The sequence below is a fragment of the Elaeis guineensis genome, chromosome 1, assembly GCF_000442705.2.
Source record: "Elaeis guineensis isolate ETL-2024a chromosome 1, EG11, whole genome shotgun sequence".
NCBI classification, from domain to species: domain Eukaryota; kingdom Viridiplantae; phylum Streptophyta; class Magnoliopsida; order Arecales; family Arecaceae; genus Elaeis; species Elaeis guineensis.
The window spans coordinates 184,658,145-184,683,589 of NC_025993.2; the positions used below are offsets into that span (position 1 = coordinate 184,658,145).

Below are 25,445 nucleotides of genomic sequence, written 5' to 3' on the forward strand. Positions count from 1 at the left end.
AAGGACCTTTGGCCAACAATTAAAATTAATACCAGAGGAGAAAATAAATAAATATCAATAAGCCATGGAGGACCTTGCGCGCCCCCCCCCCCCCCCCACAAAAAAAAGAAAAAGGCGCACAAGAAAAGAGGAAGAAGATCTATGTTCCTTGACGACACCATCTCTCTTCACCTCTCTTCTTCTTGTTTATTTCGCATACGGAACACACTTCTCTTGGAAAGGAGGGATTGGGTCTTGTATCCCAGTTCTAGCGTTGCTCGGCACCCATCCCCATCCTCCGTCGAACAAGTGCTACCACTGATGGAGATGTTCTTGTTGTGAACTTGTTGATGCTGTCATATATGGGAGTTAAAGGTGATGTTTTGGCTGTAGATTTATGAGGCGTCTTGAATCCCTTCGGCTACATGCGTGTGTATTAATTTTGGAGGGCAGGTATCTGTCCTAAGTTTCGTCCATTCCCAAGGTTGATTTAAATGAACGGCAGCAGAGCATGTCCCGTTCTAAGCTGGCTTGAAGACTCGCAATGTGCCGGGCCGCCAGCCTTCTCACCCACCTCCAGGGCTGCAACAGCATGCGGCGCCTCCGAAAAATCCACGCCCAGGTCATCGTCAACGGTCTCCTCAGCAACCCCGCCGTCTCCGCTAAGCTCCTCGCATTCTGCGCCACCTCCGCCGCCGGCGACCTCTCCTACTCCCGCCTCCTCTTCTCCCACCTCCCTCCACCTCTCCACCTCGACCACTGGAACTCCCTCATCCGCGGCTCCTCCCGCGGCCCCGCCCCTATCGACTCTCTCCGCCTCTACAACGCGATGGCTCGGAGCTCCTCTGTTTCTCGCCCCGATGCCGTCACCTTCTCCTTCCTCCTCAAGGCCTGTGAGCGCTCCAAGGCCACCGCCAAGTGCCGCGAGGCCCACGGCTCGATCGTCCGGATCGGCTTCTCTTCTAGCGTCATTGTCTGCACCAATTTGACCCGTTGCTATGCTGAGAATGGGCTTATAGACGACTCGAGGAAGATGTTCGATGAAATGCCCGAGAGGGATTTGGTGTCCTGGAATTCGATGATCGCGTGCTACTGCCGCGCTGGTTTGCACGAAGAGGCGTTGAAGATATATGACAAAATGAGGGTTCTCGGTGTCGGACTTGATGAATTCACCGCCGTCGGGCTGCTCTCCTCTTGCGCGCATGTTGGCGCGTTGAATTTTGGTATCCAGGTGCAAGAATTCGCCGAGAAAAATGGCTTCTTGGGAAGGAATATCTACGTGGGCAATGCACTGGTGGACATGTATGCAAAATGTGGTAGCTTGGATGGGGCTCGCCAGGTTTTCGATAGGATGCGGAGGCGGGATGGCTTCACGTGGAACTCGATGATCGTTGGCTTGGGAGTTCACGGTCATGGCGATGAGGCGATCTCCTTCTTCGACAGGATGCTGATGGCCGGACTTCGGCCAAACTCAGTTTCGTTCCTGGGATTGCTTATGGGATGCAGCCACCAGGGCCTGGTTGGCGAGGGCATCAAATATTTTCAACTTATGAATTCCGAGTTCAATTTGCAGCCAGACCTCAAGCATTACGGATGCATGGTGGACATGTTCGGCCGAGCGGGTGAGCTTGAGAAGGCTCTCGAAGTCATAAGGAGTTCACCCTGCAGCGCTGATCCTGTCCTGTGGCGTACGTTGTTAAGTGCTTGCAAGATCCACAAGAAAGTTGAGATGGGCGAGACTGCCTTCGAAAATCTTTCGCACTTGTCGGCTCATAATGCCGGGGACTGTGCTCTTCTTGCTGGAATCTATGCCGGTGTAGGAGATAGTCAAGGTGTCGCTAGGATGAGAAAATTGGTCAAGGATCAGGGGATTAAGACTACGCCGGGATGGACCTGGATCGAAGTTCATGGTGAGGTGAGGAAATTTGTCGTCGGTGACACTTCGCACCCTGATACTAAAGAAATCTATGAAAAGCTGAAGGAGATGATCAGCCGAGCAGCTTCGCTGGGTTCTGCAGAAGAGAGATCCAAGGTCCAACCTTCAAAAGAAGATGCTGCCGTGGAGGGGTTGGAGAATGGTGGGGACTGTCATAGTGAGATGCTAGCCATTGCTTTCGGGCTAATGAAAACTTCCGAAGAGACGAGTCTTCGAATTGCAAAGAATCTAAGGGTGTGTAAGGATTGCCATTCGCTTACGAAGATGGTGTCAAAAATCTATGGTCGGGAAATCATCGTAAGGGACCGGGTGCGGTTTCATCATTTCAAGGGTGGATCTTGTTCTTGTAGTGATTATTGGTGAAAATTTGTTGTGGTTATTATGTAGTTCTTCCAGAAATCAATCACAGTTTAATGATGAGAGTTGGGGCCAATGGACAACCAAGGGACACATGCGGTAACATTTCATAAACCATGGCACAATGTAAAAGACAAAGGAGAGCCTCTCTCTCTCTCTCTCAAGACTTCAGCTATATCATCACCACAGGCCGTGTTCTTTTTCCATCAAAGTGGTGGTCGGCTGCAAGCACTAATCTAAAATCTAAATCGACAAGACTCCTTGAAAGGAACTTTTCGAGAGCGGGTTGATTGTGTCAAAGGGACAATAAGGTGATGCGAACTTGATATAACGATTCCTTTCTTGAATTAAGTTATACAATGTTTTCTGAACAATGTCTGCAGCTCCAATTGCGGCAAATTTCTAATGTTTGCTTTTTAGCGCTTGTTTGTCAAGTACAATAGACTCCTTGGGATAGAGGGACTGGGATTTACTCTCTTTTCTTTGTGGTTATTTGATGTTCCAAGGAACCAAATGAATAGTTTCTACCAATGATATTTGTAATATTTCATGACTTCTCTTTATGAAAATTTTGCCAAAGAAGATTGTGCTCTTACAATTTTATGCTATATTTTTTTGTTTATCTTTTTGGAGAAATAGTAATGGTATAAATATTGGCATATCTAATAAAACTATTACTAAACTAATCTTGAAAGTTGAGCATATGTGGCTAATTCAACCCCCCGCACCTCCTACCCCAAGCCTCTTCATTTATTAATAATTGATAGTTTGGTATTTGTTGTATTTATTTATTTATTACTTTGGATTCGCACTTGAGTCCATGATCTTTCATTTTCTTTGAACTGAAACACACATCTATAATGAATAAACCTCCTTTATCCGATCTTTTCAATTATCCAGGTATGTTAAAGTAGCATAATTGATAACGTGCCAATATACTTTAGCCAAGACTTTTTTTTTGGAGAAAAATTTCTACTAAGCTTTGGCATTAAGTAATGGCTTAATTATGCCAAAAATCTTAAATTTTTTAGGGATTTTCAATTTTTATTTAGTACGATCAGGCCATCGAACTTTTAAATTCTTTCAATTTGGATCCTGGGTCTGATTTCCGTCTGTTTGCTGTTATTGGGTTGTCATGTGATACATGTGACCTGTTTATATGGTATTCTTTTATTGATTTATATCTTTTTTCATTTAGGATTTCCATCAATGGGAAGATTAAAAAAATCTTTTCCCTCTGTAATTCTATACTCTCTCCTTTCTATTTTATTGAAATAGAAAGAAGATATTTCATTTTTAGATTGATAGAGATCAAAGCTAATATAACTTTATCTACTCTAACCCTCTTTCAACCCAACTTCACTATTCCACTCATCTCTCATCAATAGAAGAAACCATCTCTTTCACTCATATAAGATCTCCTTCTCCCTTTGTTGGTTAGCAACCCCTTCTTTCTCAAGGGCTTCTCCTTAAGGCCACTTCCTCATGGCCATAATGGGAATGTCATCTCTTTTCTGATTGAAAGTCTAATGCGTTGGACTTGTATATCCTCTGCATCTTCTATGCCTTCTTCAAGGCTTGCTTTATGTGTTTGTAATCCAATCCATTCATCTCCTCAAGTCTTAAATCTTTCATTTTTTTGATTTTTTTGTATTTAATTTAATTTTTGGCATTCTCTATTTGCTTTTTCTCTATAACCTATCTAACCGTTTATATTGTTGTTGTGTTTGGCAAAAGAGAGAATGATGGTGCGGATTTGGGATTTTCCAAGTAGATTGAGGGCTTGCAAAGGAGATCAGGTTTATAAGCTTTGGTTTTTGTTTTCCTATCGATCTCTTATCTCATGATTTATTTACTGTGGGATTTTGATTGTTTGAATTAGGGCTGGTAAAATATGATTCGACCCACCAACTTGATCCGTATTCGGTTCACCATAAATAGATTTGAATTTAGGCTATACAGGTTTGAGTCATAAATAGATCGACTCATTTAACCCATTTAATGTTTGGGTCGGATTTGAATTTTAGATATTTGACTCATGTAATCCGTTTAATATTCAGGTTGGGTTGAGTTAGATAACCTGTTTAAACCACTTAATCTGTTAACCCATTTAAGATTTGTTTAATCTATTTAATTTTTTTTTAACCTATTTCTGACTTATTTAACCCAATCTATTTAATCCATTTAAGATCTGTTTAATCTGTTAAAACCTACTTAGCTTGTTTCTGATCTATTTAACTCGATCTATTTGACCCATTTAATTTATTTAATCTTAGTTGATTTGTTTAATAAATGGATTAAGCGGATCGAGTCGGATTATCTGTTTGATAAACAGATTGGATTCAAATATAAATTTTTAATCTATTTAATAAATAGATGAATTTACTTTGACGATTTTTTGATCCGATCCGCATTGACCTGATCCATATCCGATTCGATCTGATCCAATTGCCACCTCTAGTTGGAATTGATGCTTTTATGTCTACTTCTTTTCCTATATAAGCAAGCCACGAGATAACTATATTACAGTATGACAACAAAAATTAGAGGTAGGGCCCGAATTGAAACAATCTGAAAATTTGATGATCTGATTGCATTAAATAAAAGTTTAAGATGAAATTAAAAATTTCTAAAATATTCAAGATTTTTAGCATAATTAAGCCTTAAGTAACATACCAAGAGTTCGGGTTGTATCTTCTGCGCAAAGGGATAATTGATCTTCTTTCAAGATCTTAGCTGTCGAATCCTATTTTGTACAACTTTCCAAATCCAATGGACCTGTTTCTTTATCACATTACAGATCATGAAGCAGAAGCTGTGCACAGTGCAATCCAACATCTAATGCCATGAAAGAAGATCGATCATTCTTTTGTGTGAAAGATACAATCCGTAATCATAGACCCCTCACAGACCACTACCCAAAGAAAAAAAAAAAACAAGAAGAAAGAGCGGGGAGAAAAAGCAAGTTAAGACTAGGTTGAGCTAAATTATCCGGTTCTTTATGTTAAAGTATCATAACTGGCAACGTGCCAACGTTGCTTCAGCCAAGACTTTGGCATTAAGTAACAGACGCCCACCTCCTCACAAAAGAGAGAGAGAAGAGAGAAGCAAGTTTCTTTTAGTTTTCCTCTTCTCCCTAATCAAGCTGTCTATCAAAATGCCGGATGTAGAATGACGACTCGGAGCAATTCAGGCCCACAGTTACCGGTTTTGATGGTTCTATATTGAATTCTGAAGAAAACGCTGCTTCGTCTAACGAATAATTTTTCAAAAGGGAGGGAAAACTAGGTAAATCTTTTATCCTTAGAATCCTTTGATCTCTTGGGCATAGGCCTCAAAATGCAAGTGGACCTGAGCAGTACCACAATGACTTGGGACTACAAAATATGACGATGGAAAAAGAGGAAAACAGAGCAGCTGAGAGAGAGAAGTTGGAGGGGGGAGGTGCAGTGGTTGGGGTCTGAACCCAGGGGAAAGCAGAAGCAGTGGCGTTGGTGAGAAGAGAAGGAAGCGGCATGGAGCAAAGACGGATTTTTCCTTTTGTTTTTAGTTGAAGGGTTGGCAAGCAATGAGCTACATACACCAGAGGAGGTCACTCTTTTTAGTCCCATTGCCAAGTACCTTGTCAGCTTGATAAGTTGGCCCCCTCCCTTGCTGGAGAGCATTGACAAATTGGCTCCCTCCCATTTCATAACTTCCAGCAACTCTGTACAGTTTGGGACTACGGATTTACGGTTTCTGTTTGTTCTTCGCACAACTCTTGGAACGAAGTTCATAATGCAATCAGCTGTCAACATATGCCAAAGTTACTGTACATCACTCCAACTGCTGAAATAAGTGCTGTGTTTTGGTTTTTGGAATTGCTGGCTTTTCCAGGTGTTTAAACTACCTCTATACTTGTTTCCTGTATACGAGTCTTGTTTGTTTTGGGTTGGATCCACTGTATCATGTTTTACACACTATGTATATCTTCTTCTGTTGTTAATATAGCTTTCCCTGTTCTACCAAAAGAAAAAAAGAAGACTTAGGCGAGCCCATCCAAGAACTGCGTCAGAGTTATGAAACAAACACCATTAGAGAAATAAACACAAAAGTTTTGTTTAAATCTAGTTCACCGAAGGAACCTAAAGCAATAAGCTCCAAGCTTGAAGGAATTAGCATATAAATCTAGAAAAATATGAGAATTAATATGCAAATATGAAATATTGTGAGGATTAAGTTGCAAAAATTTAAAAATAAAGAAAGAAAAGCAAAGGTGACGGGTACTACCACAAGTCACTCGTTTCCTTTATTACTCCGCTTATTTGGTTTATGTAGATGTCGCTTGTTTGTACAACATACAAAGCGGCATGTGGTGTCAATTAGGATCCCCAAGTACCATTTAACCAGTCATGGAGTTTTCATATGAGTCGTGAAATGGATTGGTGATCGAGAGATGTGATTTATACCAAAGCGTCCACATCACATATGAGGAAAATTACTTGAATTGATTTTGCATGTAATTTTGTATTTTATATTTTCACATAAATACTATTTCAGATAATAATTTATATCAAATTTATACCATTCACTGGTGTTACTACTTGTTGACCCAACTCATGATTTGTGTTAACTTCAATGAGAATGACGTACAAGATTACACTCCAATTCACTAATATTTGTCCTATCAAAATATGAATAGTTCTAATGGTTCTAGCTAATTGCAAGGGCATTGTTAATTACACAAATAAAAGAAAGGATACGAATCCAACAAAAAAAAAAAAATGCTAGGATGAAGGAACATTTGTCCCCATGTTATCATAATTCATTGATTTGCTTGGTGAATTCAGATTCATAAGTCGAAATTCATTATCTATAAACAAACTTAATTAAGTAGGATCAGGATTGGAGGGTACATCTCTAACTTATTGTAATTGGAATCCTATTTCATTTCAAAGTTGAAATAAGAGCAACAAAATCCTTTATCACTAATAACGTGTGTCATTTGGTAAAAAATTTAGTAAATTGACCAATTAGTTGTTTTATATGTTTATTATATGGTTTACTTTTCAAATAAATTTGATTTTTTTATTTATTTTGATTTAAAATTTAAAATTTTATTTATAAATTATAGGATGCATTCTCCTCATTTTCGCACGTTTCTTGGCTTATCCTACTCTTATTTCTCTTGCTCTTTGTTATTAGTTACGAGAACATAGTTCATAAAAAAGATTTAGACTTTCTAGAACATAGTTCACAAAAAAGATTGGCTTCCGATATGCCGTTCACAAAAAGAATCTCATAGGTACATTATCTAAATCGGAGTAGGGATGTCAATGAGGATCGATTTCTGAATATTTTATTTCATCTTCGAACCGAATGGGATGGTTTTAACTAAAATTTAATGACGATAGTTTTGATGATATAACTATTGTACTTGTTTTTTTCCCGTACATGACACCCTTTTGTTTGGAATCTAGCTTTAAGCTCCGCCTTTTACCTAAAAAAAATAAAGAAGACAAAAAAAATAAAGCTCTTGTTTGGGATAAAGTTCCATGTTTTGGTGGAGGATTAATCAGCCCTCAAGCACCAGACAGGCCTGCATCCACATATCTATCGTGAGCTTCACCACCGCCAACGAGTCACCTTGGAGATCACCTGTCACAAATCCCTTTCCCAGTATCATATAACTTTGAAATCCAAAATCCAAGAGCCGAAACGGAGACTCAAAAGGAAAGCCCACCATATACCTCCTTTTTTTTTTTTTACTTTATTACGTAAATCTTCCTTATCAATAAATTCTGATGGCATTTGCCTCCTTTATCATCCACCCCCCAAAAAAAAAGAAAAGAAAAGAAAGCCCACCGCCCCTGGAGGAAGATTAGCATGAATTTTCGGATAGGAGAACTAAGCTACTAATGACTATATATATCTATTTTTTGAGAAAATAATTGATAGTGGGTTTCAGTGGGTCGCTTGAAAGTGCATTCAGGCATAATGTTATCTCAAATTTCTCTGCTTTCTATGGGTCACTCCTAATGATGGCTTGGCTCCAATGGAAGATTGTTCACTAGATAGAAATTATAGCTTAATACACGCATTCTTGTAAAGCTACAACCATACGATCCGATTTAATTGTAACAGACTAATTGACAACAGGTGAGATTGTTAAGATGGAAGTCCTCATCATTCTTGTTCTAAGCAACAGCATTAAAATATAATCACTATATAAATGAACGAGCCAACATTGCAAACCCTTCCTGTTTACTCTATCTAATTCCTCAATCCTACTTTGCTATTGATGTTTGTAGTGTATTGAAACATATTGTTAAAATTTAACACTTCGAGATTCAGCCCACATTGAGCCCACGGCGAGGTTCGCGGTGAAAAATGGAGTCCAACGAGATCAAGATCGTCCCAAACGGAGCTCGAACGGAGAAGATACGAGCTTTTGAAGTCGGCACAAAACTCGAGGCGACGAAGGACCGCTGGCGGCAGGCGGCGGGCCGGTGGAGCCGCGGTGGTGCGCGGCCCAGGTGGGGCCAACGTGCGACCCAGGCACGCATCCCAGCCAGGCGCGGGGCCCAGGCGGGCGGATGGCCTAGCCGGGCATGCAGCCCAGCCCGTGCGTGGGCCCACGCACGGGCACGGCCTAGGCCCATGTGCGCGGGCCGACCCAAACCCAGGCGCCCTGCCTTGGCCCTACACCCCGGTCCATGGCTGGGTCTGTGGACCGCGTGGGCATTTCCTATGCGTTTCTCGCGGTCCACGGCACTATTCCGTGGACCGAAGCACGATCAGAGGGTCCAGAGATGTCCCGATCTTGATCCGACGGTCCAGGGGGTTATTTGGCTTTGTTTAGGACTCCTAATCCATCTCTAATCAGGGTTTAAGCCCTTTAAAAGGGCCTATGAGGCAACAGAGAAGAGGTGGTCCGATTTTTTGTAGAGAGTGCCACACGAAACCCGAAGAGAAGGAGAGAGAGGCGTGAGGCCGCTGTGAGAGAAGGAGTTGGGCTCCTGGACAGCGGACGCCGGTCACTTCAGGGGTTCAGGGGATCTTCTAAGAGAGAGAGAGCTTTTGAGAGGAAAACTTCTAGAGAGAGAATTGGGTGTACAAAGGTTGAGGGTGAGGTCTCCTCTTGTAAAATTTTTTTTTCATAGTGAAGTTTGCATGCTCTGTGGAGGCGAGCCCTTTTGTGGCTGATCCACGTATTTTGATTGTTTTATTTTGTTTCTTCTTTCTTCCTGCTGCATCGCATGGTACTGAAAGGATCTTGGGAGGTGGTGTCCTGGTCAGACATCCACCCAATAAGTGGTATCAGAGCAAGGCGATACAAGGACGCAGATTGCAGCGGTGGTGAGCAAGACTGAAGATGGAGAAGACAAGAACAATCAAGATGGAGATTAACAAGTTTGATGGTAAGAGCAATTTCTCCTTATGCCAGGCAAGGGTGAAGAACGTGCTCATCCAACAAGGGTTGATTGATGCTCTCTTGTGCGATGAGAAGCCGACCACCATGAAGGTGTGGGATTGAAAACGACTACAGATACAAGTGGTGAGTACCATCCGCATGTACCTGACGGATGAGGTGGTGATCCCTGTGCTGAGCGAGACTTCTCCGATGGTGCTGTGGTCGAAGCTCGAGGAGTTGTACATGGCGAAGTCTCTCACCAACACTCTTTTCCTCTGGAGGCAGTTCTACCAACTGCGGATGACTGAGGGACAGAGCGTGCAAGAGCATCTAAGCCACTTCCAGAAGATCCTCACCGACCTCCTCAGCGTTGGCAAGAATGTTGAGGAGAAGACAAAGGTGCTGGTTTTGCTGGCGTCGCTTCCTCCTTCGTACGAGTCTTTGGTGACTGCTCTTCTAGTGGGGAAGAGCACCATCAAGATGGATGAGGTCACCGCGGTGATACTCCAGAACGAGGTTCTCAGGAGGGAGAACCCAGCTTCGAGCTCAGATGGCGGTAGCTCAGCTTTGGTGGCTTCTGGAGGAGCAGGAGGTGGTAGACGGAGTGACAGGAGATCACAACGAGGGCGGTCTAAGTCCAGGAGGGACTTGAGCAAAATTAGGTGTTACCGGTGTGAGGAGTTGGGGCATCTAGCCAGAGATTGCCCTCAACTTAAAAATCGGACGGTGGCTGCTGTAGCGAGGCCGGCAGCGATTCAGATGGAGATGTCTTAGAGATATCTGACGAGGTATCTACTTCTTCCCATCAGTGGATATTAGATTCTGTATGCCCCTATCATGTATGTTGCAGAGAAGAGCAATTTGACTCCCTGAAGAACAGTGAGGGCACTGTATATCTATCGGATGGATCAAGCTGTGTGATCAGAGGCATTGGGACGGTCAGTTGGAGGACACATGACGGTGCAGTGAGAAGATTGGGGGAGGTCCGATACATATCCAATTTCAGACGGAATCTTATCTCACTTAACAGACTAAATTCGAGAGGCTACAGGATAGTAGCTGGTGGAGGAATCCTGAGGGTGCTATGCGGTGATAGGATTGTGCTGGAGGGGAAGAAGGGGAGTAGAGGATATTATTACCTAACGGGGAGTCCAGTGTGAGGTGGAGTTTCAGGAGCCAGGTGGAGCCCAAAGCGAGGTAGAACTTCAGGAGGTGGATCGGGTACGAGACAGAAGACTCGGGAGGATGAGAGGCGACGTCGCAAGATGAGATTCCTATTGTCGCAAGATGATGCCCCGAGCAGGTCTCAAGTCAGGAGGAGCACAGCATACGACGGAGATGGGATCGAGCAGCTTGGCTTGACTCTCATGTTTGCCCATCCATGATCAGCAGGCGATTGCCTCAGGGCATGGGGGCGAGGAGATCCAGAAGCTCTCAAAGTTTGGAGGAGACCGAATATCGAGTCGAGGTGGAGATTGTTAGGATTTGATGCTTCGAGATTCAGCCTACATTGAGCCCACAGCAAGGTTCGCGGTAAAAAATGGAGTCCAACGAGATCAAGATCGCCCCAAACAGAGCTCGGACGGAGAAGATACGAGCTTTTGAATTCGGCACGAAACTCGAGATGGCGGAGGACCGCCGGCGGCGATGCGGCCGCAGGCGGTGGCGTGCGGCCCAGGCGGGGCCAACGCACGGGACGTGCGACCCAGGCGCGTGGCCCAGCTCGTGCGTGGGCCCGTGTGTGGGCGTGGCCCAGGTCCGCATGCGCGGGCCGGCCCAGGCCCAGGCACCCTGCCTGGGCCCTGCACCCCGGTCCACCATGGATCGGGCGGTCCACGGCTGGGCTTGTGGACCGCGTGGGTGTTTCCCACGCATTTCTCGCTGTCCACGGCACTATTCTGTGGACCGGAGCGTGATCGGAGGGCCCAGAGACATCTCGATCTTGATCCGACGATCCAGGAGATTATTTGGCTTTATTTAGGACTCCTATTCCATCTCTAATCAGGGTTTAAGCCCTTTAAATAGGGCTGATCGGTAACAGAGAGGACGTGGTTTTGGTTTTTTCTGCTGTGGACGCCGTACGGAACCGAGGAAAAGAAGGAAGCGCGCGTTGCTGAGAGAGGAGCAGGAGACTCCTGGACAGCGGATGCCAGGCACTTCAGGGGTTCAGGGGTCTTCCAAGAGAGAGAGAGAGCTTTTAAGAGGAGAACTTCTAGAGAGAGAGAATTGGGTGAACAAGGGTTGAGGGTGAGGTCTCTTCTTGTAAATTTTTTTTTTCATAGTGAAGTTTGCATACCCCGTGGAGGCGATTCTTTTTGTGGCTGATCCACGTATTTTGATTGTTTTGTTTTGTTTCTTCTTTCTTTTTGCTGCATCGTGTGGTACTGAAAAGGTTTTGGGAGGTGGTGTCTTGGCCAGACATCCGTACAACACATATTATATATTTGAATTGCAGTTTATGCCAACAAAATTCATTGCTTTTGCTTCTCTATTGCCATTAGTATATTATTGTGATGTTGATCAGTCAAATTTGTCAATATAAAACTTATGTCTTCTGTTACTCTCGAATGAGCACCCTTCTGCTTTTTAGGATCGTCTCTGTTTGGGCAGAAGCCAGCCTTTGGGAGCTTTGGGTCATCACCCAGCCAATCAAGTCCATTTGATAGCACATTTCAGCAATCACAGCCAGCATTTGGCAGCAATCTTTTTGGTTCCTCCACACCATTTGGTGCATCGAGTCAACCTGCATTTGGTGCTACAAGCACCCCTGCTTTTGGTGCCACAACCACCCCTTCCTTTGGTGCTACATCTTCTCCAGCCTTTGGTGCCACAATTATGCCAGCATTTGGTTCGACAACCACCCCAGCATTTGGGTCCACATCAACTTCAATATTTGCCAGTACAGGAGCAGCATTTGGGGCTTCGAGTACCCCAACATTTGGTTCTACTGGCACCCCAGCCTTTGGCACTTCAAGCACCCCAGTGTTTGATTTTTCAAGCAACTCCAGCATTTTGTGCATCCAGTACTCCAACATTTGGATCTTCGAGTGTTCCTGCTTTTGGTTCCGCACCTTCATTTGGTCAGTCAACATTTGCACTTGGCAGCTCACCATTTGGAACAACTTCATCTCTTTTTGGTGCTCAGAGTTCCCCATTTGGTGAGTTTTTCCCGCAATAATAATTTATTTCATGCCGTCGTACACAATCTGAGATGATTCCTGTTTAGTGGTTGTGCAGCCAACAGGTGGTTGAAACTAGGTTTTTAGGCAATTCTTTTTTGTTTTTGTTTTTAATGATGGGTCATGAAGTCTTATATAATGGTCTACCACATTTCCTCTTCTGCTTCCTCTCCTATTTTAGCTCCCTTTCTGCGTTTCTTTCATTCTTTTTTTCTTTTTTGCTTTCTTACTTTTATCTCCTGTTTCTGTGCATTAATGCCTTGCAGGTGCTCGGGCAACAACACCAACATTTGGTAGCCCAGGTTTTGGGCAGTCAGCTTTTGGAGGTCAACTAGGAGGAAGCAGAATAGCAGCTTACACCCCAACACCTGAGGTTGATGGTGACAGAAATGAATTATTCTGAACATGTTTCATTGGCATAGTTGAAAAAACTTTTCTTTCCTTTTCTATATCATAATTGCGACAGAAAATTCTTGACGTTAAGGGGCATTCTTTTTTATTTAGTGCGAGCATGCATTTTGTGTGTGATAGGATTATAACTTTACATCAGCGTTTTTGCATGTGGCCATAAAGATCTCTTTTTGTTAGCTTTGTAAGAGTGTAATAGGATTACAAATAACGACTTAATGTGAGCTTGCTTTCTTAGTAAGCAACTCAGCAATGTATTTTATCTTCTCTCAATAACCAATGTATTACTTGAGACACTAGGTTCGTGGTTTCTTCCTTATATTTTGGTTCTATACTTTGCACTACTTCATGAACTATTGTAGTTTGCAGTCTGTCAGCATGTCTAGTTTTTATCTTATTGTTTAGATTTATTTCTCACATAGCCCTTTTCTATTAGTCTATTCACATTATAAGGTTTTAATGTTAAATTTCAGGTGGACTGAGCCCTTCGGGACAGCCTGCAGGCGGGATTGGTTTTTTTGCTCCAACAAAATCAAGCACTGTTGGTTCTACAGTCACATTTGGTCAACCTGCTGCTAACCCTTTTTCACATCTTCTAGCCCCTTTGCACTTAAAACACCAACTTCTGGTTCATCTGGTTTTGGTTCCTCATCCAGTTCGATTTTCAGCTCCCTGTTTAGTTCTTCCTCATCAAGCCCTTTCGGTTCAACCTCTTCTATGACACAGTTTGGGGCTCCAACTAGTGCCGGGTTTAGTCCAAGTTCTTTGCCCTCGATTTTTGGTGGAACCACCACACCTTCTCTCAGTTCATCACCCTCGATTTTTGGTTCTTCAATGGCGGGATCAAGTTCATCCTTTGCTAGTGGCCTGTGTTTTAGTGCATCAAGTCAACCTGCATTTGGTGCTGCAAGCACCCCATCCTTTGGCTCTACAAGCACCGCTGCTTTTGGTACAACCACGCCAGCATTTGGTTCAACAACCACCCCAGCATTTGGGTCCACATCAACTTCAATATTTGGCAATACAGAAGTAGCATTTGGGGCTTCGAGTACCTCGGCTTTTGGTTCTACCGGCACACCAGCCTTTGGTGCTGCAAGGACCTCAGTGTTTGGATCTTCAAGCACTCCTACATTTGGTGCACCCAATACTTCGACATTTGGATCTTCGAGTGCTCCTCCTTTTGATGCATCAAGTGCTCCTTTCAGCTTTGGTTCCACATCTTCCTTTGGTCAGTCAACATCTGCATTTGCTAGCCCGGCATTTGGAACAACTCCATCAACTTTTGGTGCTCAAAGTTCTTCATTTGGTGAGTTCTTTCCTCAGCAATAATTTACTTCATGCCGCCATACACCGTTTGAGATGATTCCTGTTTTGTAGTTGTGCAGCTACTAGGAGCTTGAAACTAGTTTTTTAAAGTAGTTTTTCTTTTTCTTTTTTTTTAAATTTTTATTTTTAATGAGATTCATGTGTCTTGAAGAATTATAGTCTTGAAGAATTATATAGTTATCTACCACATTTCTTCTTCTGCTTTCTCTCCTATTTTAGCTACCTTTATGCGTTTCTTTCTTTTTCTCTTTTTTCTCTCTTTTTTGCTTCCTTACGTTTATCCCCTGCATCTGTGTATTAATGCCTTGCAGGTGCTCAGACAACAACACCAACATTTTTGTTGCGCAGGTTTTGGGCAATCAGCTTTTGGAGGTCAACCAAGAGGAAGCAGAATAGTAGCTTATACCCAACACCAGAGGTTGATTGTGGAAGTGGTACATAGCCTGCTGGAAAACTGAAGTCAATATCCGCTATGCTTGTCCAAGCATTATCGTCTGGATGCTTGACTCTTTTTTTTTTTTAATTTTTTTGTCTAGCAGAAGAAGTGGGGCAAACTGAAGAAGGTCAGCCTTAGGAAGCTTCTAAACCCACTAAGTCTGCAACCCCGGCTGCACGATCTTGTAAGGCTCGAATATCGGACAAAGACCTAAATCCCTTCAGGCCTCAGAAAGTTGTTCAAACTGCTGAACCTGCGATGCCTCCTATGTGCTCATGTCAGTCGCCTGTATTCAAGGAAGAAATAAATCCTTCAGTCCAGCTTGAGGAAGCCATTCTATCTACTGAGCCTGTGATCCCTACTACCGGGTTAGCCCAGGGCCAGATACCGAAAGAGGGCCAAAACCTTGCCTAGCTTCAGGATGCTGTTTTACCGACGGAACCTGCAATCTTTACTGCTAACTTGGGTCAGGCCATGATACTAGGAAGGTGTTTGGTTCGCGATCGAAATCAGAATCAGAATCAGAATAAAAATCGAAATCGAAAAGGTCAAATCCTTCGAAGCGTTTGATTCATGACTGGAATCGGAATCAGAATGGACGATTTTCATTGTTGTTTTTTAGTTCATATTAAGATAGGAATCGGAGTCAAGTTTTTATTTTTATTCTCAACTAAAATTTTTAAAAATTAATTATTTTTAAAATTAATATTAAATAAAAATGAAACATAATAATAATATCTTTAATTTTTTTAAAAAATTATTATTAAAAAAATATAGATAGTAAATATTATTTTATCATGAAAATATTATTTTATAAAAAATTATGATGATTATACATACTACAATAGTAATTGGTTTATTTTATATTATATTTAATATGTCAAAATTATATGATATTAACTTTGAATGGTTGGGAAGCGGTGCAGGAAGAATGTCTCAACTAATTTGGGTTACAATAACGCCAATTTAGGATTTTAGGGTGGTAGCTACTTTCCAATGATCATAGCCTGCTATCTTTCCTAAACCCTCTGCTCCCAATTCTTGGTCTCAGAAGAGAGAGAGCAAAATGTGGAGACCGTCGTGCACCCATCTCTTCTTCGCCCAATCCTCCGCCGCTTCCTGCCTTCTTCCCCTTCTCCGTCGCCACATCCTCTCCTCGTTACCGCCACTGCCCCATCTTTCTCCTCCCAATTCACTGCCGCTGCCTCTGAGGCCTCTGATGACCCCTCCATCCATCTCCTCCGAGCTCGTCAAGCTCTCCACCATCGCCGATCCCTCCTCCTCCTCTTCCTCCTCCCACCTTGACCTCCACCACCGCAGATAAGCAAGGCCGTGCGGTGGCTCGTCATCGAGCTCCAACACGGTGTCGGGTTGCCGCTGGCACTGGTCCCCATCCCCACATCTCCACCAGGCTTCTTCTAAGACTCCATCGCAGCCAGCCCTGGATCTATGAACTACAAGAAGAGGGCTAGGATCGTCGCTGGCGACGGTGGCCAAAACCCTAGGGAAGGGGGAGGGGTCTTCTTGCGGGAAGGCTTCTTGAGGCGGTCATGGTTCTTAACGATGAGGTCGGCAAGAGAGATGGGGAAGCCGGTTTGGACGATGAGGGAGGCACTGCGCTTGGGCTGACCGATGCTGGAGATGATTTTTTTTTTTTTTTATCTCATTCCGTGGGAGTGAGATTTTAACTTCGTGGGGATAAGTCCAGATTCGGTTACTTAAGGAATGGATCATTCCCATTTCTCTCTGAAATGAAAATCAGGATAGGACTCTCTCTAACCAAAAAGAGTTAGGAAGGGAGTTATCCATTCTGATTTTCATTCCAAGTCTTAATTATCTCAACCAAACGTCCCCTGGATGAAGGCTTAAATCCTGCCTGGCCTCAGAAAGTTGTTCCACCTCATGAGCCTGGAGCACCTGCTGCCTGCTTAAGTCATGCCCCCATGTTGGACAAAGGTTTAAGACCTGCCATGCTGGCTCCCCCCCAATTCTCTCGCACGGCTGAAGCTTCTTCATGCTTGACCTTGACAAAGCAAGTAGCGCCACGGGCTCACCTAAAGAGAGACGTCGACACTATTAAGAAAATGCTTGAGGAGCAGCCTAGGCTAACTATCTATGTTGAGGAGCTGTTACAAAACATGATAGCTGAAGAGAACTTATCAGGGTATTGCTTCAAAGATTTTTGGGATTGTGTGTCACAAATTCTGAATGAAATAAAGAGGCAGCAGTTAATGACTCAAGGCCCAGTAGTGGAAGAATTGACTGCAGCAAAAAATAAGAAATTCTTCAAGATACAACAGCCTATTAATCGGTACAAGTCTTTGATGCGAGATCATGAGAAAGAACTAGTGACTGAGATCAGTCGCAAAGAAGAGCTTGTTAAGAACAGGGGAGAAATAATGATCCGGATGACCACCTTGGAACAGGAACTTGAACAAGCTAAGACTGAATTGGCTAAAAATGTGGCACAAATTCAGAAACAAGATGAAGCAATTAGTAAAGGAAGAGCATCGGTGATTTCTATTTCCCGGGAAATTCAAAAAGCTGAAGAAGAATCCAGACAAGTGGTGGAGACACTTGAGTTGGAGGACGCAGAAGCAAAGATGAGAAAGCAGCTGGAGGGGCTGCAGTCTGTAATAGCAGTGTTGCTTAAGTTTGAAATGCCGCAATGTCTCCCCAGGCTTCTTGATTTTGCATTTATTCTATGTATTTTCTTTTTGTTTTGACAAATCATCAACCTGAGTGGTTGCCCGTGTAGTTCTTTTGCATATCAGCGAAACTTATTACTTAGGCTCATCAGAAATGAGGGATAAATTATTGCTTAGGCTCATCAGAAAAATGCTGAACAATTTCATCTCATAATCAAACCTAATTTATTTGTTTTTGATGAAGTGGGAGGTAAACCACCCCTAATTCATTAGTGATAAAGCATTTACAGGGGATGGTGCGTCAAGCTGCGGAAGTTTGACACCAAGCCCGATGGTGTAGAGTGACAAGTTCAATTACACCAAGCCGAGCTTGGTAGCGTGAGCTCGCGACCCGAGCGGGGGCGATGGGTGGCTCGAACGCTGGGTTACGCCTGTGGGTCTGGGTACGGCCGGTGCGTATTGTAGGCTCGTCCGAACCTAATTTATTTTTTACTAGTTTCTCAAAAGAATTATTTCCGTGTCGGAAGTTTTAACTTTGTTACCCACAGAGAAATTCTTTGGGCACCACCGGTAGAACCGTCAAAATGGCCGTAGCTTGCAGGCCGATCCGTTTAAGCCTTCAAAATAGTAAGGCTAGATTAGTATTTTGGCAGTTTATTTAACAAGAAGACTTTTTAGTTTGATCCGTTTATGGCCCAACCCGTGAAGGACCGACCCGTATAGCCCGTAGGCCGGTCTATTTATTTGAAAAAAAAATAATATAATTATATAAATTATTAAATATTAAAAAGAAGATTTAATATTAAAGTCAGTCTCATGATTGATTTTTTATTTAGCCCTTCTTTTTTTCTTAATGTTTTAATTAAAAATTATCTAAAATATTCTAATGGAAAATGGGGATTGAATTTCAATGTTGGATTCAATATTATTTGAACAATATTTATTACTTATTGGTTTCTTTGATTTTATGAAGTTTAATTAGTTTGTGATGTTTTTTTCTTATAGAGAATGGAGATTATGATATTATTATAAATTTTTTGGAGTTATTTCATATTTACTTTTGATGTTTTAAAATTTGATGTAGAGATTGATTTTATTTATTTATTTGATAAAATATTATATTTGAGAGTTTTTTAATTTTTTAATTTTTTAAATTATTTTAATTATTTGGTGAGCTATAAGGGCCGGCCCATTTAGGCCCTTCATTTATAAGGGCTAGTACTGGGCTGCCTATTTGATAGCCCATTTATCAAAAGGACTTTTTTGGCCCAGCCCTAATGGGCCTGGCATGTGAAGAGCCAGCCCTCCACGGGTCGGGCCGATCCATTTTGATGGCTCTAACCATGGGCAGTGTAGAAAATCCAATGTGGAGTATACCATCTCGTCCGATTGATTCACGTAGTCAGCACTTTCCAACGAGCATTTAATGCTTGTAGATCGATTTTTTAAAAAAAAATTTATATGATGAAAATATGTTTATCTTTTGAAAAAAATTATGATATCTTGTAGCGTAATATAGTCCAAGATGTTATAATATGGCCTAAGATATCATAATATGAGAGGAGCGTTTTTGTCTAATCACTTTTCAATGCGCATTTAATGCCCGCAAGTCGACTTTTTCATTTAAAAATTTTAAATATCGAAAATACTCATATTTTTTTAAAAAAATTATGATATCCTGCGCATATTATGGATGCAGGATGTCATAATATGGACATAAAATGTCATAATTTTTTCAAAAGATAGGGATATTTTTATCATACAAAATTTTTAAATGAAAAAGCCGACCTGCAGGTATTAAATATGCGTTGAAAAGTGATGACTACGTGGACCAATTGGATGAGACGGTGTATTTCACGTTGGATTTTCTACACTGCCTACAATGCACAAAGAATTTTGCTATTCACAAATGCTGATAAAGCCTATGCAGAAGTCCTAAAAAAACTGGGCTTAGAAGATTGTTTCGAGGGTGTTATGTGCCTCGAAACATTGAATCCACCAGTTCTACCCAATGATAGCAATAAAAAGATCAACATCAATCACTCGGATGAGTTTGAGGATCAGATATTGGGTCAAGCAAAAGAATCCAAAGGTGAATCACATACTGATTCAAGCAGAACGGATAGCTCAAAAGCTAGGTCATCACGTATTCTTTGTAAACCTTCCGTTGAAGCCATCAAAATAGCTATTCAGATTGCTAATATTGATCCTCAAAAAATTGTAAGACACATGCTGATTTTTGAAACTTTTAGTCATTCATTATTTTAAGCAAGAGTTGGAAGCTAAATATTTTCTGTTTTGAGATCTTTTTTGATGATAGTGCTCGAAATATAGCTGCAGAAAAGGCAGCAAGCCTTACAACTCTCATCGTAAGCCAATACATGCTCTGTATTAATGAAACTATGCCATAGTTTTGTTAGATGTATGTCCTAAAAGTTAATATAGCTAACACATTGTAATAAATATAGGACACAATTTTATACTTAATTCATTAATTTGATCAATAAAAGGTAAGTTTTATTTTCATTCAAGATTGATGTGTCCTTGAATCGTCTATGAAATTAATATTTCGATATATATTCTCAAAGTATTGAGAATTAAAAATATATATATATAATTTCTAAATACTCTAAGTCATAGTATCATTATGAAAATGGTGATCGAATCGGATAGACAGACGCACAGATTGCTTCTTTTAGGATAGATGAGTCTCTGATCTACAGTATAGAGATACTGAATGATGAGTGCGGATAGTTGTTAGAGAATAATTAGTACCGAGCATGACCATACGAGAGATCACTTGAATTTTTACTCAATCATCAATGATTATCTTAATACTGTAGTTGTGTGAATGTCCTTTGATCTGCGATGGTTCGACTGCTCGTAGTGAGACTGCTGGAGTTTGACCGACGCATGAACATGATCTCAATGAGTCTTTATAGTGAATGTTAGCGATAGTTAGTCCACTATAGAAGTAGGATGTGTATCTAGATGGAATCTATCGACTTTGATAGAGAAGAGTAGTCATATGAGATTTGAGAGGCTAAGTCCGAGAGTCTGTGGCTACAGCAATATAATTGATGAAAAAATATTTTCGTAAGGATCATAATTAGACTTGAGCTAATCGAATCTATTATATGATTGATGATGAGGTTTAACGATTTATCCATGACCTGCCATCTAGTCGGAACTCACGATAGAGGGACTGAATCACATGTGAACTACACCTTAAGATTTTCTTTTCAGTTTTGTTGGGTTGCCACTACATACTGCTAGGTGTCACTGGTGAATGGTGAGAACTCATGAGGGTTGCTTAGGATCGATAATCCTTGATGAGTTAGAGTGAAATTATTCCGATCCATTGAAAAGAGTTTCAATGATACTTTGATAAAGATCATTGTATATCTCACTATCAGATAAAATTGAACCTATGGGGTCACACAACAAAAAAATTAGATCTAGAATAAGTAATTGGATTGATGAAGTCTCAATTGAATTTAGAGAAATCCTATTAGATTCAGGATAACCTTATTAGCATATGATTGAATCTAATTTTCTCTTTGTATTTGAATTTCTTATTTGATAAGATTAATTCAAGTTAATTACCTGCTAATAATCTAAATAAATTAGATTCATTGGATTCTAATTGTTGGATGCTTAGGGTTTTGGATCAAATGAATTAAGGATTCAAACCCTTAATCAATTTTTTTGATAGTTTTGATTGGGTGCCACTTGATTTGATCAAGTTGGGTATGCACACACTAGAGAGGGTGTGTGGACCTGATTGGAGCGTCCCATTGCTGTCATGTGGCGTGTGTATTTGTGGGTACAAGGGCTCCAAAAGTTGGCGCCTAAAGGATCTCCTAAAGGGGGTCAAATAACTAAAGTAAAGATTCTTAATGCAAGTGGGACTTGTATTAAGTGGTTGTTTGGTTTTGAATAGGATTCAAACTTTATATCTATTTAAAGAGACATTCCCTAAGATTCCTTAGCATTAAATTCCAGCAGCCTATGCCTCCCTTAGAAGCTCCCCACGTCCTCTCTCTCTTCTCCCTCTCTTCTCCCCTTAAAGTCCAATGCCCAAAGGGGTTGGGCATCCCATATCTCCATGCCCAAAGAGAAGCTTGGGCATCTCCTTGCTTGCTAATTTTTAGATCTTGATTGCTTCATAATCAAGAGAAGAAAAGCAAGAGAAGAAGAGAAAAAAAGATCAGAGAAAGGATCAAAGAGTTGATCATGATTCAGACCTCGTTCAGGTTCGCAGGCTGATTGTTCTTAGAGAAGAAGGATCTATTGGGAATAGTGTCCCAAAGTCAATCGTCAGCCTGTTGACGGTTGTGCTCCTTTTGTATTAGTACATGAATTATAAATAAATAAAAGTTATTTTGGTATTTTTTCATCACAAATGTTTCATCTTCTAATGAACTCCTGTGTTGTGGTGAAGTCCTTAGGACTATTTAGACTCGACAAAGGAGGATTTGTCGCTTAGTCCTTAAACATGTTCGCGACCAAATGATACGTTGTTACCAAGGACGACAACATTTATCGAGCATAGATCGTTGTGTGCCATATGGGTTGGTTGTCCTCATAACCAAAGAGTGTGGAGACACTGGTATGGCATACAGGTGAGATGTAATGGTACATCTGCACTGAACGTGACCAACTCCGGAGCTATTTCTGCTGTCAAGATTTGCTCCGATGGGATATGGGTATAAATGTCCCTCCGACCTGAGACCGCCACGGTGACTTGCAAGCAACTCACTGCACTTAGGCACTGGACTACCTGAATTTCTAATTCAGTGATGGAAGGTTGCTGGGTGTAGTCAAGTACTTGACTTGTCGGTGCGTGTGTCAAGATGAGATTGACCACTCCAGTTTAGGAGCTGTGTACAGTCGTGTTTCAATTTAGCAAAACCTTGGCCAGGGTAGTCCTAGTGAGGAGTCACAGGACTAATTGAGTTGAGCACGATTCGGATGATATCATCAGGGTTGACGGTTTAACCCTGAGTCATCCTAAACACAGGGGTCAAAAGGGATGAATTATACGGTAACCATATTCACGTAGGTTCTGAATGTTGCGATTGCGATTATTCGACCTATCCGGTCGTCGGGTACCATTGCTAGATGGTCACTTCGATTAGTACAGAAATTGGTTCCTGTGCTACCGGCTTAGGTTCGAACCTGCGGGGTCACACACATTAGAGGTTCCTTTCTGATCTGATGGCTGATTATGAGTCTTATCTATCTGGAACTCTATGATTGAGAATTAGGATTATCTAATCATGAGTTCCACACATTTTGGGTACCGGGGTCAAAATTTTGAATTTCGAATTTCGAATTTGAAATTTGAACTCTTTGATCAGGGTTTCATATCGATGGTCTCTGATGCCTGATTGCCCATCGGATTTGGACTCAACATTTATGAGAGGTTTAATTAGTGATTTAATCACTAATTAACTCAATTTGATTGAGTAATTATTTTTGGATCAAGTCCAATTGAATTGGATTCAGTTTGGATTGACCCGATTAGGTTAAATGTTGACCTAATCGCTAAGGTGGTTTAGTCCCTGATTTGATCAGGGATTAGGTTTAGTTAATTCTTGATTTGATTAAGATTTTATTAAGCCTAATTAATCCTAATTATGTTGGATTTAATTTGGTCTAATTGTGCTCAACCTATTTTAAACTAGGTTGGCTCAATTTGAATCAAACCACCTTGTTTTGTGCGCCACATTACTTACACGAGAAAAGGTTTCTCGTGAAACTTTTTCACGCACAAAGAGCCACGCCCCTTCTCTTCTCACGCCCAAAAGGATAGGGATAAGTTGGTTTTCGTTTGAATTCAAATTTGATTTGAATTCAAATGTGTAACCTCTTGTCTTTATCCTCTCACGCGGATAAGACACGTTCGACGTTGTTTTAAAAAGAGGAGAAAGGTGGGACGTGCGTAGAAAAATTAGGAGAGAAACTTTGGGGCGTGAGGAAGGCTTCTGCACAAGGTGAAGGTCCAAAACCTTCCGAGAGAAAAAGAAAGAAAAGAGAGAAAATTGGGCGCAGGGTTTTTGGTGTGTACCCTAGGGTTTCTACCTAGGGTTCGGAAAGTGAGATTGGTGTGCCACGAGTGTCGTGAGTCTACCAAATTTTAGAGAGAGATCCATCAACCTCTCAAGTAACTGTGCAGACGATCTGGAGCATCCGAGAAGTCGATACACATCGATCGAAGGAGTTCGATCAACATCTGCCATCAAAAGGGTGAAATCACGAACTAGCATTCGTGAGGAGCTGATCAGACGGGAGCTTCGTGTGGATGATCCGCAGAAGCCAGACAGTTGGGTGGCTGCGACGTGACGATCAGAGCCCTCCGATGGTGATCAGATTGCGGTGATCGACTACCCGCAAAAGGTGATGTGTTCTGAACACAGTACTGTAAAATGTTTACTGATTCAAATTTGAATTTCAAATTTAAATGCATGCTGTTGTATCATATTTAGATCCTAGTGTAGGGTTAATTAGTATTAATTAATGAGATTAATTAATAATTCCACTGTAAAATAGTAATTTTGAAAAAGTTTTAAAATTACCATTTTGCCCCTGCACTAAATTTTTGCTTCAATTGGTATCAGAGCAGGTTCTAGAATATGATATACATATGCATGCGTAGATTAAGGTGTAATCTATAAGTTTAAATTTGAAATTTAAAATTTAAAATTCGAAATTCAAAAAGATTTGAAATTTGAAATTTGAAATTTGTTAGAAGTTTCAAATTTGAAATTCAAAATTTGAAATTTGAAATTTGGTTGAAATCTCAAATTTGAAATTTGAAATTTGAAATTTAAAATTTGAAATTCAAAATTCAAAATTTGGAATTTGAAATTTGGTTGAAATCTCAAATTTGAAATTTGAAATTTGAAATTCGAAATTTGAAATTTGAAATTCAAAATTCAAAATTTAAAATTCAAAGATTGAAAATTCAAAATTTGAAATTTGGTTGAAATCTCAAATTTGAAATTTAAAATTTGAAATTTGAAATTTGAAATTCAAAATTTAAATTTTGAAATTTGTATATTTAGATATACATGATCCAAGTAGCAAGTAATCTAATTGGGTTGGTTGTCATGGCCGTCCGGTCATAGGAGAAAAGTAGGGTTTAAAGGCCCTCTCTTCCCATTCGATGGGGTCTCCTATGGCGGTAGGGGTGCCGATGCAATTATATCCCATGCCGATGAAGCAGCGAAAGGACTTAATTAAGAAATTTATCATGAATGTGTTAGATTAGATCTAAAAGAAAATTTATGATTTATTTTGAGTTATTTTCTGTTATGAAATGAGCAATAGAATTGCTGTTTATGAAATGTGCTGACCCGTTTGTGAAATGAGTTAACACATTTGGTGAACAGAAAATAAAATCTTTCAAATTTGAAAATTGTTTTCGAAATGCCAAACCCTGACCCATCAGCCCAAGTACTTAATTAAAAGAATTAAGTGTTGTCTAGTAGGTCTAGAATTGTGAATTAAGACCTAAGACAATTGCATAAACTTTTGGGTCAATGGGTTAGATGAATTAGGTCCATAATTGGGTTAGACCTAAGGTTAGTTTGAAAATGGACGAATTGGAGTAATTGGTCAAATCTAATCAAAAGTTGAATTAGATTAGGTCAAGGATACTCTAGACTCAACTTCAATAGTTGTAGTTGAATGGGTCCATGTCTTTAACTAGACCAAGATGGACTTAATTCATGGCTACGTGGTGGAGCTCTATTTACTAAGTTGATCAAAATTAAAA

At 41.0% G+C, this 25,445-nt stretch overlaps 1 protein-coding gene and 1 pseudogene across 1 annotated transcript; both read left to right on the forward strand.

The window, feature by feature from the left end:
* Nucleotides 1-89: 89 nt before the first annotated feature.
* LOC105040127 (pentatricopeptide repeat-containing protein At3g56550) lies at nucleotides 90-2,854 on the forward strand. The gene has a single exon (XM_010916517.4). It carries the CDS (start codon nucleotides 524-526, stop codon nucleotides 2,276-2,278), a length of 1,755 nt encoding a protein of 584 aa, XP_010914819.1. The 5' UTR covers nucleotides 90-523; the 3' UTR covers nucleotides 2,279-2,854.
* A 3,215-nt stretch (nucleotides 2,855-6,069) lies between these two features.
* Nucleotides 6,070-25,445, forward strand: part of LOC105040126 (uncharacterized) — a 56,447-nt pseudogene continuing 37,071 nt past the window's right edge.